Below are 16080 nucleotides of genomic sequence, written 5' to 3'. Positions count from 1 at the left end.
ACAGTTTCTATCACAAAAGTCAGTTGTGGCAAAGACACTGATAGTCAAAACTCTTGTGATTCACCACACCCAGGTCATATGAGGAAATGAAAATCCTTTCTTTGGATTTATCTAGTTTACACTTTACGTCCATGAATTGCAAAGGGACTATGGAAATTCCAAGCACAGGATTTTTCCTTCCAATTTTAGAAAAAGTATAAGGAAATTCCATGTGGGCAGTACCTACCTATAAGCCTGGCTACTACTGCACCCCAGCCAACTGATCTACTTTTAAGAAGAAAAATATGCTGTAGGGATTCTGAACATATGCAGTTGCAATTGTAATCACTGGGGAAAAGAGGGAGGTATTATAAGGTCAGTTAAACATTTTGGCAACCAAAAATTGTTTAATTTAAATTGATAGTGACTTTTATAGACTGCAGCAATTCTCGATAGCATGCAGTTACCCAAAAGAAGCGCATCCTATGCTGTGTGAACAGTGGACATGCACGTTATCATCTCATTTCTTCATTTAAATGATAATGCTCTGCCCTGGCACTAACTTTGCACAAAGTAGTACTGGACAATAGTAAAGAAGTACTGGATTGCAAATATGGTATGTCATGATTCAAGAAGACATCAAAGTGCTATATTGGTTAAGGGTTTTAGGGTCTGTGTCTCATCATAAGTGATAAGGATCTTTCTTTTCTTTTTTTTAAACCTAAAAGTTTAGATTCTGAAACAGCTGTGTAGAAGGAGCATACCAAGCAGTTAACCAGCAGCATTACAAAAAGGTATGTGGGCTCAGATTCCCAAGCTGACTCAAAAGTTTCCTTTAAACTTCATTCCTCTCGGGTGAAGAATGACCATATGCCACATTTATTGCTAGCCTGTATCAATAGTAGTCATTTACACTCAGTATGGTATAACAAGTAGTACGGATGCGGAGCTGAAATGAAGATGGGTGGGTGAGTGGGAGAGAGAGAGAGCGAGCGAGCGAGTGAGAAACTGAGCAAGGAGACTCAGCTGCTGCCTCGGTCTGTATGTCCTCTACTAAGTTACAGCCTGCAGTTTTGCAAAAGAACATAAATCACAGTCTAGTCCTAAATATCTTTACTAGTTTGCATTCAATTACCTGTGAAGTTTTGTGCTTTCAAATGTAGGTCATAGAGCTTATGAATATAGCGAATATACATCTCTTCTTTGTTCAGTTCAGTCTTGTAAAAATTCTGCAATAAAGTTGAATTTAGTAATGCAATGTAGTAGATAATGATTACACAAGACATCAAATGTAATGCTGTAGAAATACATACAAGTATTTGAAAGCTTCACGTGTACAAAGGCATTACATAGAACTTCAATAATACAGAGCTTCAGTAATAGTCCCATTACATTTTCTGAAGACCAGTCAACATGCTCTGGGATGTTTTTTTTTAAATTCTCATAGGATGTAAGTGGAAGAACCTGATAGAACTAAAATCTGACTGTTCTGTCTCTGTAAGTACCCCCTTAGCCATCCAAAAAGTATGCCCGCTGGCTTTCCTGAGGCCAATTAACATCTTCTATATTGATTTAAAATCTGACTTTTGAATTTGTATTTTAGCAAAATATCTACTCTATGGTATGCTTCCTCCTTCCTCTGTCATAGCAAAATGCCAGAAGGACTTTGGCAGCATTACAAAGAACTATTCAGCATTGCAAACAGCATAACTCTGAATGAAAGATGTGATTACTTCAGCCCTAACTGATGCTCAAAAAACTAGTAACTCATGCATAAATTTTGCATTGCATGCTTGAAATATATACAAAGTTGCATTCTAAAGTCATATCCAAGGCTACAGAGAAAAATTTCTAGAAGGGGTTAAAGATTTCTGGATGTATAACTGCTATTGGCTGTTATATGAATAAAATACTGGATACAACATTAAAATTTTTAGTTCAAAACATTCATTACGTATTTGCAGGCCTTAAACTGAAGTGTGAAAAAGTTATAGGCAGAGGAACACAACTTTATAGTGCTGTCAAATGTTGTCATATTCAGGACGGACATACAGCCAGAGTCCTCCAGCTTGCAATGCTTATCTTTGGGGATAACCTGCTTTGGTTAATAGAAATTTATAGGAAACACAAGCACTGTTCCTCCTTAGCAATTAAAAATCTGTGTATATTGTATTATTCAAATCATTTACTATTTGGGACTTTATGCAAGTAGCCAAAATGTTTCCCCTTTCAGAAAACATTCTTACTCTGTGCACTGTTTCCTAAATTGTGAGTTACAATCACAGAGAAGAGTGGGAGAAACATTATGAAAGTATCATAATAAAAACACAGAATTAGAAATACTGTACTTTACTAGAAATAGTATTTTTGTAATTGACTTAAATGACTATATCAACAGCTCTGTAATGGCATGTCCTCTTTAGGCCACCATATGCCTTTGTAATCCAAAAATTTCTGTTTTCCTCCCACAGTGCATACACAAGGAACTGGTGATTCTATTTAGAAGAGAAAATGAAAGGATATCTGCATGTATGTTCATTTTTACCTGTCTGAAAATAGCATAATCAGCAATGCAGAAGTGTAAGTAATCAGGCTTAAAGATACAGACAAAATGTGGCACTGAACTAGGCTTCTTGGCTCTTACCCCTATGCACTAATGGCTCTGGTACCTGTCACAAGGCTAACATATACACATCAACTGGTTCTTCTCTGAAGCTCAGTTCTGACAAAGTCCAACTGGTCTGTAAGGCAGACCACAGTAAGGCAATCCAGGCACAGCTCAGGAAGTACCACACTAATATAGTGATAAAGATGTCATGTGTTTTTTCAAAAAACTATTTCAAGACACAAAGCATAACAGCTAATATGAAGAATGAAGTCTACAGAAGGGCACATCACTTGGAAAGCAGACTTTTATTAATGGGAACTTTTTCCTAAGGAAACACAGCTTGAGAACAATATTCAAAACAGGCAATGTGAACATGTTTTACTTAATTGGCATCATGTCATATGACAATATAAAGCACCAGAGAAAAATCTCCTCTGAATGATATGATTTTAAGTTAATAGAATCAAAATATCAATTAAATGTCAAGCAACAATAAGGACCAATCATGCCTGAGAGAAACTCCTCAATGAATTTCTAAAATTTACTCAATATACTTTTCAATGTTTTTGCATAGTTCTGTGATGACAAGAGTTCTTTCATTAGAAATATATTTTTCAAACTGAAGTTAGGTGATTCTTATGTAAAAGGAACTAATTCCATTAGATAACTCTTAGCCAGCTTTTCTATAGAAGCATTAGTGATGTGAAACCTACCCCAAATGATCCTGAGGGTGAGGGAAGTAGGAAAAGATTTTCTTCCTTCCCCCTTCATCTAAGTCAGTGTTGTTGCAGACCCCTTCCACCATCAAAACCTGCATATTTCATGATGTAGCATAATTCTAGTTAATTTGGGAATTCAGTTAATTCGGTCAATTCTATTTTCCAGAAGAACAGCACCTACATCTATTGCAAAAGACTTAAAAATTCTCTTTTTGTGCCAACCACTCCTCTTGTCTTTGGAAGTTAGAACACCTTCAAAAAGGTAAGGACAAGATATTGCTTCCTCCTCTAGATTTCAAATAACTTTAGGCTCTACATTCCTCTGATTAAAATTTGTATGAAACATCTTTTGAGAAGATGACAAATTCATCCATCATATGGGCTGCTAAATGTCTTAAAATTTGTGTACTACTTCTGAAATAGTACTTATGTAAACTTCTGTAATAATACTTCTTATTTCTGTAGGTCTACCTTTCAAAATTTAACTTTAGTTGTTTCTCTGGTGTGCACATATTTGTCTGAAAATTATTAGGGTAGGAGGAGGACTAAGGAAATCTGCCTTAGCCTCCATACAGTTCAATGAAAATCCCATTATAAAGTATTCTGGTGTCTTCAGGTTTTTAAAAATATTTGAACGTTCTTTTTGTGCAAGTGTTGGATAATTTAATAACAATAATTTAAAGACTCCTTAGTGACAGGATGCAAATAATCTTTTTTTTTTTTTTAACACAGAATTCAAGATCTTGCCAGGGTTTCTGACAGAAAGCCTACAATTCTATGGCTATGGAGTAAATACCATTCCTATTTAGAGAGCACTCTTTTCCTGCTGAAGAATCTTTTATTTTGTTATGTATAACTGCTACTTAGAAGTGATACCAAATTGTTACACTGATGTAAAAAATGCAGAATTAAAAGTCAGCTTATTTTGATTTTTCCCATGGCTAAAAATACAGCTTTCCAAAAATCATCATCCTGAAAATCGAAACTTTTCAAGGTTAATGGAAATCAACAAGCTTGTCAGTGGAAACTGGGCCAGAACCAAATTACATCTTCTAAACAAAAATAAAATCTTTTTCATACTAAGAATTTGCACGCAAGGTTGCACTATTATAATAGTGATAATATTATCAGAGAAGGTTCTGAGTAGCTTTTCTGGCTCTTGTATCAGGAAGAGAGCAGATAGCCTGCAGTTTTCAGAAGGCATCCCTTACATATAAGAACCAACCAGAGCCAATTATTGAAGATAACAGGAAAAAGGAGACACCATGTATGTTTTGTTGAGTTTGGGGAAAGGGAAAACATTTGTTTAATGAACTCAGAGACTGATTAACTTTGGAAGAAACTCTGATGAAACTTACCCAGTAAGGAGAGATGCAAATTGAATAAAAGGGTATTAGAGATTTCTCAGAGCCCAGTTATAAAATGCCAGGGAACATTACCTCCCAACTGTATCAATTCCATCCTTAAAAAAACTGTCAGAGATCCTAAGTGCAGTATTATTCTATCAGCTTCCACTCACACTCCATCAAGAAGCAGGCGCTCTCTCATTCAAATATATGGTGGTATACTAGAGAATGCTCAGCTAGAGTCAAAAGAAGAAGTATTATACAAACCAAAAGGCTAACAGTGCAGCCAATCTTTTTACCATCCACTTCTCCCATTTTCATGCAGTCCCTAAAACAGAAAGCAATGAAAGTCAAAAGTTCCATAAGGAAAGGAATGACATTTATCCCCTTAACATGAAGCACACCTCAAAAAACAGACATATTTAATTCAGCAAGCTAACCAGAATGATACAACCCAAAGGCACTCTGCTCAACAGCTGACCCAGGTTTGTAAGGGATTTCATGCCTCCTTTTCTATGACATGGAATGCTTCAATAGTCAAGAAATTAAATGTTTATTTCTGGCTCTGTCATTGATTTGCTAGGCAACTGCTGGAGATTATTTAATTTCTTCATACCCCATGTTCAAACCAAGCCAGCACAAGCCAGCATGGCTTCCAGAAGAGGCAGCCCTAGTCTCTTCCTGCTCTCTGCCACCCATCCTCCCCCCCCGCACTGCCACCTACAGAAGCCTCATGAAGTGAAGTGAGACAGGTTAGATGATACCTTTTGCTGGCTTACTTTTAACCCATGTCAGTTAGATCACTGCAGTGGAGCACAGGCACTTGTGTTGGTACAAGGAAGAAGGTGATGTGGGAATGAGCAGGGATGGGGCTTTCTTCAGTGACAGTGTAAATCTCCAGTGGTCATGGGACTACAGCATAAATTCCTCCTTTGTGAGAAAACTTCAGAGCAGTGACCTCCTTTGCAAAGTGCTCTGAGAGCCACCAAAACTTCCTCAGTAGCACTCTATAACTTATCATTTATTGTTTTGGGGAGGCAATAGATCTCACCTCCAAGTCAAAAAGTTAAGATGGTGCCTTGTAGAGATTTTAACCCATAACCCAGGGAAAAATAGTGTCAGTATAACAATACTGGAGTAAAATGACAGGCATCACCATGCAGTTCCTAAAAGAAATTTAATGCAACTTTAAAACATTCTTGAATATATGAACTAAACAACCTAGTTTGTCTTAAATACTTTTATAGCCACCAGCACACGTTTGTTGTGAAAGATATTGGATTGACAGCCCTGGAGGTTGTAATCCAACTGATCCTTGAATAGTAGCAGCACTGCCAGGCTTCTAGAAGTTAAGAGTTCAGTCACTTCATTACCATAATAGTTTCCCTCTCAAACTATCAGTGAAGACAGCAAACATAGTACTAGGTTTTACCATGTGTCCCCCACTGGATCAGGGAAGAAATAATCCTTGAGCTCTAGAAAGTGCTACCACTGATTGTGACAACATGGACTACATTGAAGGTTCTACACAGACTTCACAAATGACTGAGAAAAATCACTTTTAGTTTCCCATTCATAAAAAGCTGGGTAAGTCTCTTTTTTCCTTCTTCTTTGTTTGTGTGTTAGAGTCAGATGCCAGCTCCTCAACCAGGTGTAATATCTTGGTATACATATCTACTCTGCCAGATGACACTACAACTAAGTATGATTGACATACAGAATAAGTATAATTCTTATTGCTAAGACAACTGTTAGGTGATTAGTATCGAGCTCTGTGACTTCAGACAGATTTGAATCACTAACCTACTGCTTAAAGATCCTATATTCCTGGTAGGAAACCAAGGCAAGCCACTGAATTCTCATACAACAGGGAAGCTATTGGTTGGTTTTTCCCAGCTTGCATCATTTTCCTGTCGACTAAGCAGCTATGGTCAGAGATCCTGAGCACATACAGTTGATTTGTCTGTGTGCAGTAGCCATTCGTGCAAGATCACCACATTTTTTCTCCTAATATTTCAAAGATCACAACCCTACTTATCAGTTGTGTGACAATCACTCACCTATAGTCCAGTAACCTTTCCATCAGGCGAGTCACAGTGGCGATTAATGAAACACCACTTTCTCTCCATGTTTCCCGCTCAATTTTCTTCAGTAGACTGGAAAAAAAAAAAAAAAAAAAAGGCAGAACAATTTCACATTTATTTTTAACTGTCACTATGACAACCACTCCACTTTCACCAGTACCTTAATACCTTAGCAACAGTTACCTTCAACAGTTAGATTTTCTTTTACAAACACCCTCCCAAGAAGCACAATTTGCAAATGATGTCTTACCTAGGATAAGGACCAAAAAGTGGAATTCTAGTCCAGGAAGCATTGACAAAACAAATTATTTTTATGTTAGCTGTATCAGGTTAAAATATATCAAATACCCAATTTTCAAAATATTCCAAAGATGTAACAGAGCCCTTTATTAAAATTTATGTATTAAGTTCATGGTGGTACCTCAGAAAACAGGGACTTTGAAGAAGTGCCTAGAAAAGAATTTTTATCATCTCAAAATACCTTCTCAATGGGACCTCAAGTTTTTTTAACAAAGGTTTTTCCTCCTTAGCTCTACTATTTCAGCACTCATGAAATTTAAGAATGGGAAGGGATTAATAAAATGATTCCCCCCACACTTTCACTTAATATTTCCTTCTCAGAACATACTATCATATACATGTTAAATTCTATTAGCTGTACACTAATGTAAATTCAGATTACACATTGAAGTGAAAATAAGTATAAAAATGGTATTGTAAATGGTGCTGGCAGTAAAATTATAGTCAATCTCTTTGCATTACAGGCCTCTGATTTTCACTGCTTAAGTTTAGCAAATATTAATCATTTGGGCTCAAATTTCCCACATTTCTTCAATGAATGTGGAAACATGTTCTGTTACGTTTATGCTTTGGCACAGGACTCAGATGTATGACATGCCCATGGAGATATTTTGGCAGTTCCCCTGAAAATCCACTTAGGTATGGTTTATTTAGTCTCTGAAAACTGCCATATCCTTATACTCAACAGAGATTTCAGAGACTTGTTAATAAACCTTCTGTCTGCAGTGGGCAAGCTGTCAGCTCCACTGACCTTCAACTATACTGAGCATGTTCAGTCCCATAAAACTCCTACATCCAAACTCTATTGAACACATACCAGCGCCCAATAACTCCTACATGCCAACTGCACTAACTATGCACTCCAGATCTGTTTAGCTCCATATATCCAGCGGGATGTCATAAACACAATTCTCCGAACTAATTTGACCTAGAGGAAGCTGTGCTGTGCTGGAAGCAAGCAGGAAACATTGACTGATCTTCATTCTGTGCCCTTGGGCTCACTTCTCCATTTCAGCAATCAGATGTCTTTCCCTCATTTTCAAGGACAGACTACATGTTATTGCTAGGAGAGCGAGATGAGGACCCCATCCTTAGCAGAAGAGGCTGAAGCATTAATCTAGCATCTCTGCTTTCCATACAGAATGTATAGGCTAACTTAATTTGCTTTTAACCCTTGATGTTCCTTTCAATGTAAGTTTTTGTATCTAACAAAGAGTTGAGACTGTTTCATTATTAAGCATTGATTACTGCACTGCTTTTTCCTTTCTATTGCTTTTCATGCCTGTGCTAAACAGGAATACTTCAGCCTAAAGTCATCAAAATAATTACCTACAGTTCCCATAGAAAAACAGCAGAAGTCTGACTTCTCTGTTAAAACAGATGGGTTTCATCTGTATTTGACTTATAGATGTTCTTTATAAATACATCAGCATATTCATTATAAATACACAATTTCTACAAATGGGTGGTGTAGGTACATTTAAAGTACTTATTTAAACTGACATCCATTGCTTCAGTTGGACAATTTTATGACTTGCATTCTGATGCATGCCTCCCCCTCTCCATCATACATCTTTCACCACAATGCACAGAACAAATATTCAGAACAAAAGAGCTACTCAGATATATATCCCCTGGCTTCCTCAGGGCAATATCTAGATAGAATTAGAAAGAAATGACTGGCATTTCAGTTAAGCTTTCCTCCTCGCCATCCCATTGTGTCTGAAACTGTGTGCACACTTGTTTTATACCTCTGTGAGATCCCTTTTCCTGGATCTATTTGCTTTCCAAACACAACCCTTCCCCACAAGCACATATGAACACAGACACAATTCTTCCTTGTCCTGTGGTATGTCTGCTTCCATCATACAACTCCTGTTAGTCCCAGGGCCCAAAGCACAGCCAAGATGTTATATTATACAAAAGACTAAGCAGGATAAATGATATAGAGAAACATGCATTAATGAAAGTGCTTCTGCATATCCATGTTACTGTAGCCTAACAGCTGGGCTGACCTCAACTTTTTTTTTTTTTTTTTTTTAAGTCTTGGGTTCTTAAGAATAAGAGAGTGGGGACCAGGAGAATCAGAGCTGTCTGGGAGAGAGTTTCTGCCAGGCTCAGAATCGTATTCAGGCAACTAAATTGTGTAATAAGTCCAAAATAAGTAGATACGCCCAAGCCACAGACCACTGACTCACAAGCACTTAATCCTAGAGAGGCATCCATCTGGATTTCCATTCTGGAGTACAAAGTCCTCAAGATACCTCACTATTGCCAGAGGCTCCCTCATCTGACTAGATGAGGGAAAGTCAAACTATGCTGCAGTTCAGAGATGGGTGAGGAGCTAACCAAAGCCCAGACAAATCTTCAGAAGGGCTCTGAAAGACTCAGTCCAGACAGAGCCTACTGAATTCAGTCAGACAACTAGGGGAAGGAATTAAAAAAACCTGAAGACAGCAAGGAAGAGAGAGCAGTCATCATTTTTATGGCTGGAGAACTCAACTAAGACAGAGCCAGATATTAAGTACCTGCTCAGCTTGAATGTCAGCTCCAGTTTCCTAAAAGAGAAGCCTTGCCATCAGGCTGCTAGTGGAGCTTGCCAGCCCAGGTTTTGTGCTGCAATAACGTGGCCACCTACCCTTCAAACCTGAAGTGGCTTGTGTTAGGCCAAACTGGAATACAGCTACAGAAGTAAAAAACTGCCAAGCATCCATCTGTGTCATCATTCCAAAGATTTTGTTCTATCCACCAGCTGTTTAATAGAATAAAAGCACTCTTTTCCCTGTGCTAATTAACTCGGAAATTCAATCTCAGGGTTATAATGTAAGTGTAAATCAGGACATCTTTCGTATCAGGATTACATTGGGTAGCAATTACAAGTAGCTTCTCATGATAACAAAATGTTCACCACCACCACGTTTTGCAGCTTTTCAAATGACATCATCAGCTAATAACTGTGTGGTCACATTCAGGTCTCCTGGGAAGACACTGCCCCACAACAAATAGCAGACATCTTTCCCTTAGATGTCTAAGGGAACTTAGAAAAACTGTGTGGTTTCATTTGATAATGATGATTTCATTGTAAGCAGTGAAATCTAAGCATGTAATATTTTAGCTATGTCCAGAGACACTTTTAATCTATCCCTGAAAACAGATGATGTTCAAAGGAAAGATGTAGTGAATTGCTCTAGAAAAAAAAAAAAGGAAGTTAACCTGAGAGTTTAGAGATTTGAATTCATTGTCTAATTCATACTAAAGAAAGAAAAAACATGACAAAGTCTCCCAGCCACATCAATTACTAGACTGTATCCTAAGTAGGTGTGTGCATCCCCCTCAGTTCCCAATGGTACCGATCAAAACCAACCAAGCTGAATCTTGAGGATGATCAGGTAACATGACTGTATTTGCTTCTGTTAAGGACCACGTAACCACTGCTTGCCTTAGAACTACATTACTGTTTCACAACCCTCAGGCAGGTACACACACTGCTATCACTTCAGCCTAAACAAGTCTGCTTTCTTGCAGACTGTGTCAAGACACTCTAATATTGCTCAGTTTAACCTACCAATGGAAGAGAAAAAAAAAAAAAAATCTCAGGCTGTCTGACCCCATGAATTCAGCTCCCTAGACTCTCAATCTGTTTTTAAGCATTTTTCTTCACATACCCTGTGACACTACGTAGCCCTCCACTTTACATTAGTATCTTCTCCAAGCTCTCATGTTGAGAGGTGTTACATACTGAGTGAAACCAAACTCGGATAAAAAACTAATGATAAATACTAATTCTTCTTGAGCTGGAAGTGAACTTGAGCAGTTATTCTGAAATTTGCCGAAAAGTTTAGTTATAACTTCAGTTACATCAGAACTGAAACAAAAAGTATACTGATGCTGAGACATTTTGCAATTAAAATTACAATGAAATGTATTCAACTTTTAAATTTATAAAATGCTCTCACCATTTTTCACTACACCTTGTTTAACATCCCCCAATTTAAGCCTAACTCAAAAACGTAAAAGAAATTAAGAACTATATTTCACACCAATATGCTTTCTTATAGATTAACAAGTAATTTCAAACAGTGATTGCCATTCTAATGGTTTTTTTGCACATGGTAATGCATCTAGACTTTATAATTTTATAACTTCTGCCTTACTGATTTAATTTTCAAGTTAGAATACTATCTTTCTAAAATATTGAAACCGTCTTACTTATTATCTTCACTCAAGCTATGAAAGATTTCAGGAATAATTGCTATACAAGAAAGTTCTACTTTAGCTTATTGTACCGTGGTTTTCCATCATTCATCCATTTCCATATAATTTTGCCTAATCTCTACACACTTTTGTTTCTGTAAGTGATAAATGTTTAGGAATTCTATTTTTTTCTCCTCAATACAGCTACCAATTATTATGTGTCTGTCATTCACAGATACTGTGATGTGAATGCAGTTATTTAAGCACAGACAGAGCTACAACACAATTTTTAAATAAGAGGGAATGGTTAAGAAGCCAATAAGCAGAAAAAAAATCAGGTGTTTAGTAATATTAGATAATACACAGAACGGAACTCTGAAGAGGAATAATATACCTCTTGTTAAATACACTAGAGAGAAATGAAATCTTCCACATAGCTGGAAGTGAGTTCAGAGGAACAACAAAGGAGACAGAGTTCAGCTAGTTATATTGTATCTGCACTCTGTGACAGTCATTTATTTCAATCAATGGCATAACTTATCGGCAACCTTAGGCACTTCACTATTACTAGCTTTTGCTATTCAATTTTGGTGAGATTTCATTTATTAAAATACAGTAAATGCTTAATAATTTATAAAATAAAATAAGAAGAAATAATCTTACCAGGATAAATAAAATTGTATACATCAATTGAGATATCAACAAGTGACCTTACACACAGAGGAGGCAAAATTCTGTTGACAATGTAAAATCACTTATTAAATAACTGTTTGTTAAATTCTCATGCCATATTTTTAAAATACCAGATTTGTGCTCTGTCTGCACCCTATGCAACTATGAAACATCTCTTGCCTTTCTGATTTTAAAACTAGTAGGCAGAAAAGGAGAAATTTTTGTGATATATTTAGCCCTTCACAGTTATAGCTGTATATAAGAAGTATGCTCAGACCTTACAGATACAATATCATACAATGTACTTATTCCTCAGATTTTCAGGAAAAAAAGACAAAAAGAATTCACAATTGTTTTAAGCATTACCTCTCTACAGTGACATCAGCATCTAATACTCCTAACTGAATTCAATGAATTAATGAAAGATAAACATATTACTCACATACTGTTGAAGAGCTCTCGGTACGTTTCGTCACCTTTACCTTCTGACATTAGGCTGTCCAGTTTGTCAATCAGTTTTGCTTCCACCTGCAACATATAAGTGTATATGTAGACAGCTTCTTTTTCCTTTAATTAGATTGGATAAAATTGAGGAAAGATTTATTTTTCTGTAAGGGATTTTGCTGAAAGTAGATCTTAAAATTTTTGGTCAATCATGTAAATTTGATGATAGGTCACTTCATCTCTTTGAAACTGTTATCATACCCAGGGTTTGTGGTTTTCTGGTTTTTGGTTTTTTTTTGAGGGGGGAGCTAATTTGAATGGCGCAACGTGACTTTAAAACTACAGGCTGAGTAGCATTTGCTGCTGCTAAGGCAGCTATCTATTTATGGAGTCAGACAAAAAAGCACACAGCCCAAATAAATTGCCTGAATTCTCACTGCAGGGCTGTAAGCACAAGGCATTTTCTTAGATTTCAATAAATATCCCATACACTTCATTCTCTAAATCTGTAGATTAATTTTATAAAGGTCTTTACTCTTCAGAACATTTGGGATCTCAGATTTACTTTCCCGACCTTCCTTACCTGCCAATGTATTTGAAATTCATTTCACTGGATTTACATATTAGCTATCAAAGAAACTTACAGAACATATCTGATGGCTAATGATTACTTTGCTGCATATTTTTAAGTGTATTGATTATAAAATAAATACACACAAATGAGGCTACCCTGTGTGTTAATATTTCAAACCTCCTTTTTACCAATAATATATTAGTAATCAAAAATCTAGGGGAGAAATCAAGCTGCTGTCAAGATATTCTCTTAGTGAATAATTCCATTACAATTTACATTTAAGCCTAAGATTAACAGACAGAGAAACAGAACAGGTAGATTCTTTTCTTCTCCCTCCTTTTTAACATTTCTATGGTGATTTTAACAATGAGCTTATATATTGATAGTGAAAAAACACCTACTTACATCACATACACTCCTCCATTCCTATACTTTGTTTTGTGTTTCAGATACAGCTCCCACTCCAAGTGTTATGATTGCCTGAGACTAATTCAAATACTTCTGCTTTCCTTCATTTGAAGCAGCAGGAAGGAGGGCACTGAGAAATGGCTTGAGGCAGTCTGGAAGAACTGAGTGGGAGCTGCAGGAGCAGATGGCACATTTGGTAGTTCCTTCCTAGCTTGTTAGGAAGGTGTTTCAGCAGCAAGAATAGTTGGATCCTTATAGAAGAACATTCCTCAGAAGGATCATTTGATTTTTATTTTTTTCCTCTCCATACTAACTGGAAGGGAAGCTAGTTGAATCCCTAGCTAACCATTAGTCTCTACTGCTGTAAAGTAGAGAAGAAAAATACCACAAACAAAATTCAGCCTTGTTGAAGATACCTCAAGTTTTGCTCTTGACTTCAGTGGGCCATGGATATTTCTCTCATTTTGCACTACTAGCATCAAAACATTCACTGAAAATCTTATTACTCCTGCAGACACTCAAAAGGGAAAACCCTGGTAATCCCTCTCCCACAGGCGTAACATCACAGCTACTCTCCCACCCTGAACCACACCACTAGTTGGGACCAGCACTCTCTGAAGCGTTTGAATTTCAGCCCCGTTTTATGAACAGCTTCACATACAGTACCTGCTTAAAATTGCCACTTCGCCTTTGCTCCCAGTCCATCATGTCATGGAAAATGGGAATCATGACATTCCGCAGGTCTGGCTGAGGGATCAAGGTCACTTCTAGGAAGGGGCCAATCAATGCTGGGATAAAATGAAGTTTGTGCTCCCCTAAAATGAAAAAGAACATTAACTTGAATATGAACTGGTTTTCCTCCTGTGTGCTATCAAGCAATCCAAGAACTTTCTGAAGAATAAAAAGAAAAAAGGTACCATAAATGTCTACATTTTTTAGCTAGGGTCTATCAGAGCAGGGGCTATTTCTTAACACAAAAAGTGAAGTGAAAAGCTGCAGACAAGAGGTCAACCTGCAGACATAAGGACAACCTAAATCATCAGATATTATAACGTAATACTGAGTTCAGGAGTGACAGGGTTATTTGTATCTCAAGTTAGTCTTCTGGGAGGGGAGCAAAGAGAAACAAAGCACTCTCTGGGCATTTAACTTATTTTTCTCAGGAATGATTCGTTTTCTATGCTCTACAGTCTTGTGTTTACAAAATGTTTGACTACCTGATATAATACATTTTTTTACCTTTTTTCTCTTTAACTTTCTTTTTTTAATCTTTTTTATCTTTAACTTGGTGGAAACAGAGATGGAAGTACATGTTTTGCCTGCAGAACAGGGAAGTTGCGACTTAGCTATTCTCAAAAAATTCCCTTTAAAATCAGTGCTAAAACATCTTCCATTAACTCATCATATTCTACAAAGGAGAAGCTATAAAACTAAGTTCTTGTCAGGAAAGCCAGAAATGGCATACAATAAGGACTGACCATTCAGTCTTAGTTCTCCAGGCTTAAGAGTTCCGAGATCTTCAGAACAGGAGGATTATGAATCACGATATACAACTTTCCAAGCCGGGAATTGATTTCCATCCCAGCCTACCTCTGGATGTTGCACTGGCCAGTAACACTTGTCCGCCACTCTGGTGTATGCATTAGTGCAAAGGAAAACCAGAATTCCCTCTAGTGGAAACCACCTGGAATGCATATCTATATCAAAGCCAAGGTGACTGCACAAGGACCAAGGCTGGGGATGAATAAACTGCTAAGAGCACTACATAATGCTGACTAGCATAACACCAATTACATGAAATATCCTGCCAGCAATATTTAATTGTGCACATTGTGAGATGAACTCCACAGTGTACCCCACAGTCCTCACCACAACTGAAATTCTTCACAGCTCTCTCCCTCCCTGCACACTGGGTTTCTGACCAGCAGAAATCAGTGTGACTGGGCAGGTGATGCACACTAAGGTCTTATCCTAACACGCAGGAAAGAGATGGGACTGAGGAGTGGATACCTGATATACCAGTTTAGAAAAACTCTTAGTATCCAAACAATTTAGAGTATGAATGTCTTAGAGTGCCTAATCAATAGCAAATACTATAACTAAGTAAAATATGTTACCTAACAAAGGTCAACAGCAAATTAATAAGCAAATACTTATTTCTTAGAAGATTTCTTTCTAGTACATGCTGATCAGAAAGTCCAGTTTTCTAGAACTATGCATCATGGCAGGGAAGAAGATTTATAAAATTGAGGTGACAGTATCTTAGTAACTGCTGACAGCCTTAATATCTTTGATGAACCCTTTAATGAAGTGAACTAATGAAATAAAATTTTATAAAATAACGATTTCCATCAACATTGAATGAGTTGAAATATAAAGCTGACAAACTTGGTGTCCAAATCTTCTGCACAGTTTTGATTCTGTTCCCAAACAAGATTTAATTGCATTTTGCTGAGGCTTATACTTTCAGTTTTCATAATTCCTGTTTATAAATACAAAAATGTTCCTAAGTTTAGATCCAGACGTACATTTTTTTCTCTTGTTGTCCAAATAGTCATTTATACATCAGTCACCGGTTTATTTATGTCCTTATACTTTAATGCAATTGGGACTTTGGGGAAGATTTGATGCAAATCCAGCATCTCAAAAGAGCTTCAGAACTAAGATATATGTCTGTTCCTTAAACTGTTCGGCAACAGAATTAAAATGGTGAATGTAAGTATTTTTTCCCTTCCCCAACACAATAATTCTG

General features: G+C 37.0%; 1 protein-coding gene across 1 annotated transcript in view; it reads right to left on the bottom strand.

Moving 5' to 3' along the window:
- The window catches only part of DOCK4 (dedicator of cytokinesis 4), a 176636-nt gene that overhangs the window by 31432 nt on the left and 129124 nt on the right, over positions 1 to 16080 (bottom strand). Inside the window, exons 31-36 of the mRNA XM_026055109.1 lie at positions 13995 to 14143; positions 12345 to 12430; positions 6987 to 7013; positions 6713 to 6808; positions 4920 to 4980; positions 1115 to 1208 (exon numbers count right to left, since the gene is read on the bottom strand). Of these exons, the coding sequence (XP_025910894.1) occupies positions 1115 to 1208; positions 4920 to 4980; positions 6713 to 6808; positions 6987 to 7013; positions 12345 to 12430; positions 13995 to 14143 (513 nt within the window). The remainder of the gene's footprint in view (positions 1 to 1114; positions 1209 to 4919; positions 4981 to 6712; positions 6809 to 6986; positions 7014 to 12344; positions 12431 to 13994; positions 14144 to 16080) is intronic.

The sequence above is a fragment of the Apteryx rowi genome, unplaced genomic scaffold, assembly GCF_003343035.1.
Source record: "Apteryx rowi isolate R43461 unplaced genomic scaffold, aptRow1 scaffold_984, whole genome shotgun sequence".
NCBI classification, from domain to species: Eukaryota; Metazoa; Chordata; class Aves; order Apterygiformes; family Apterygidae; genus Apteryx; species Apteryx rowi.
This window is presented reverse-complemented; position numbering and strand designations above follow the sequence as displayed.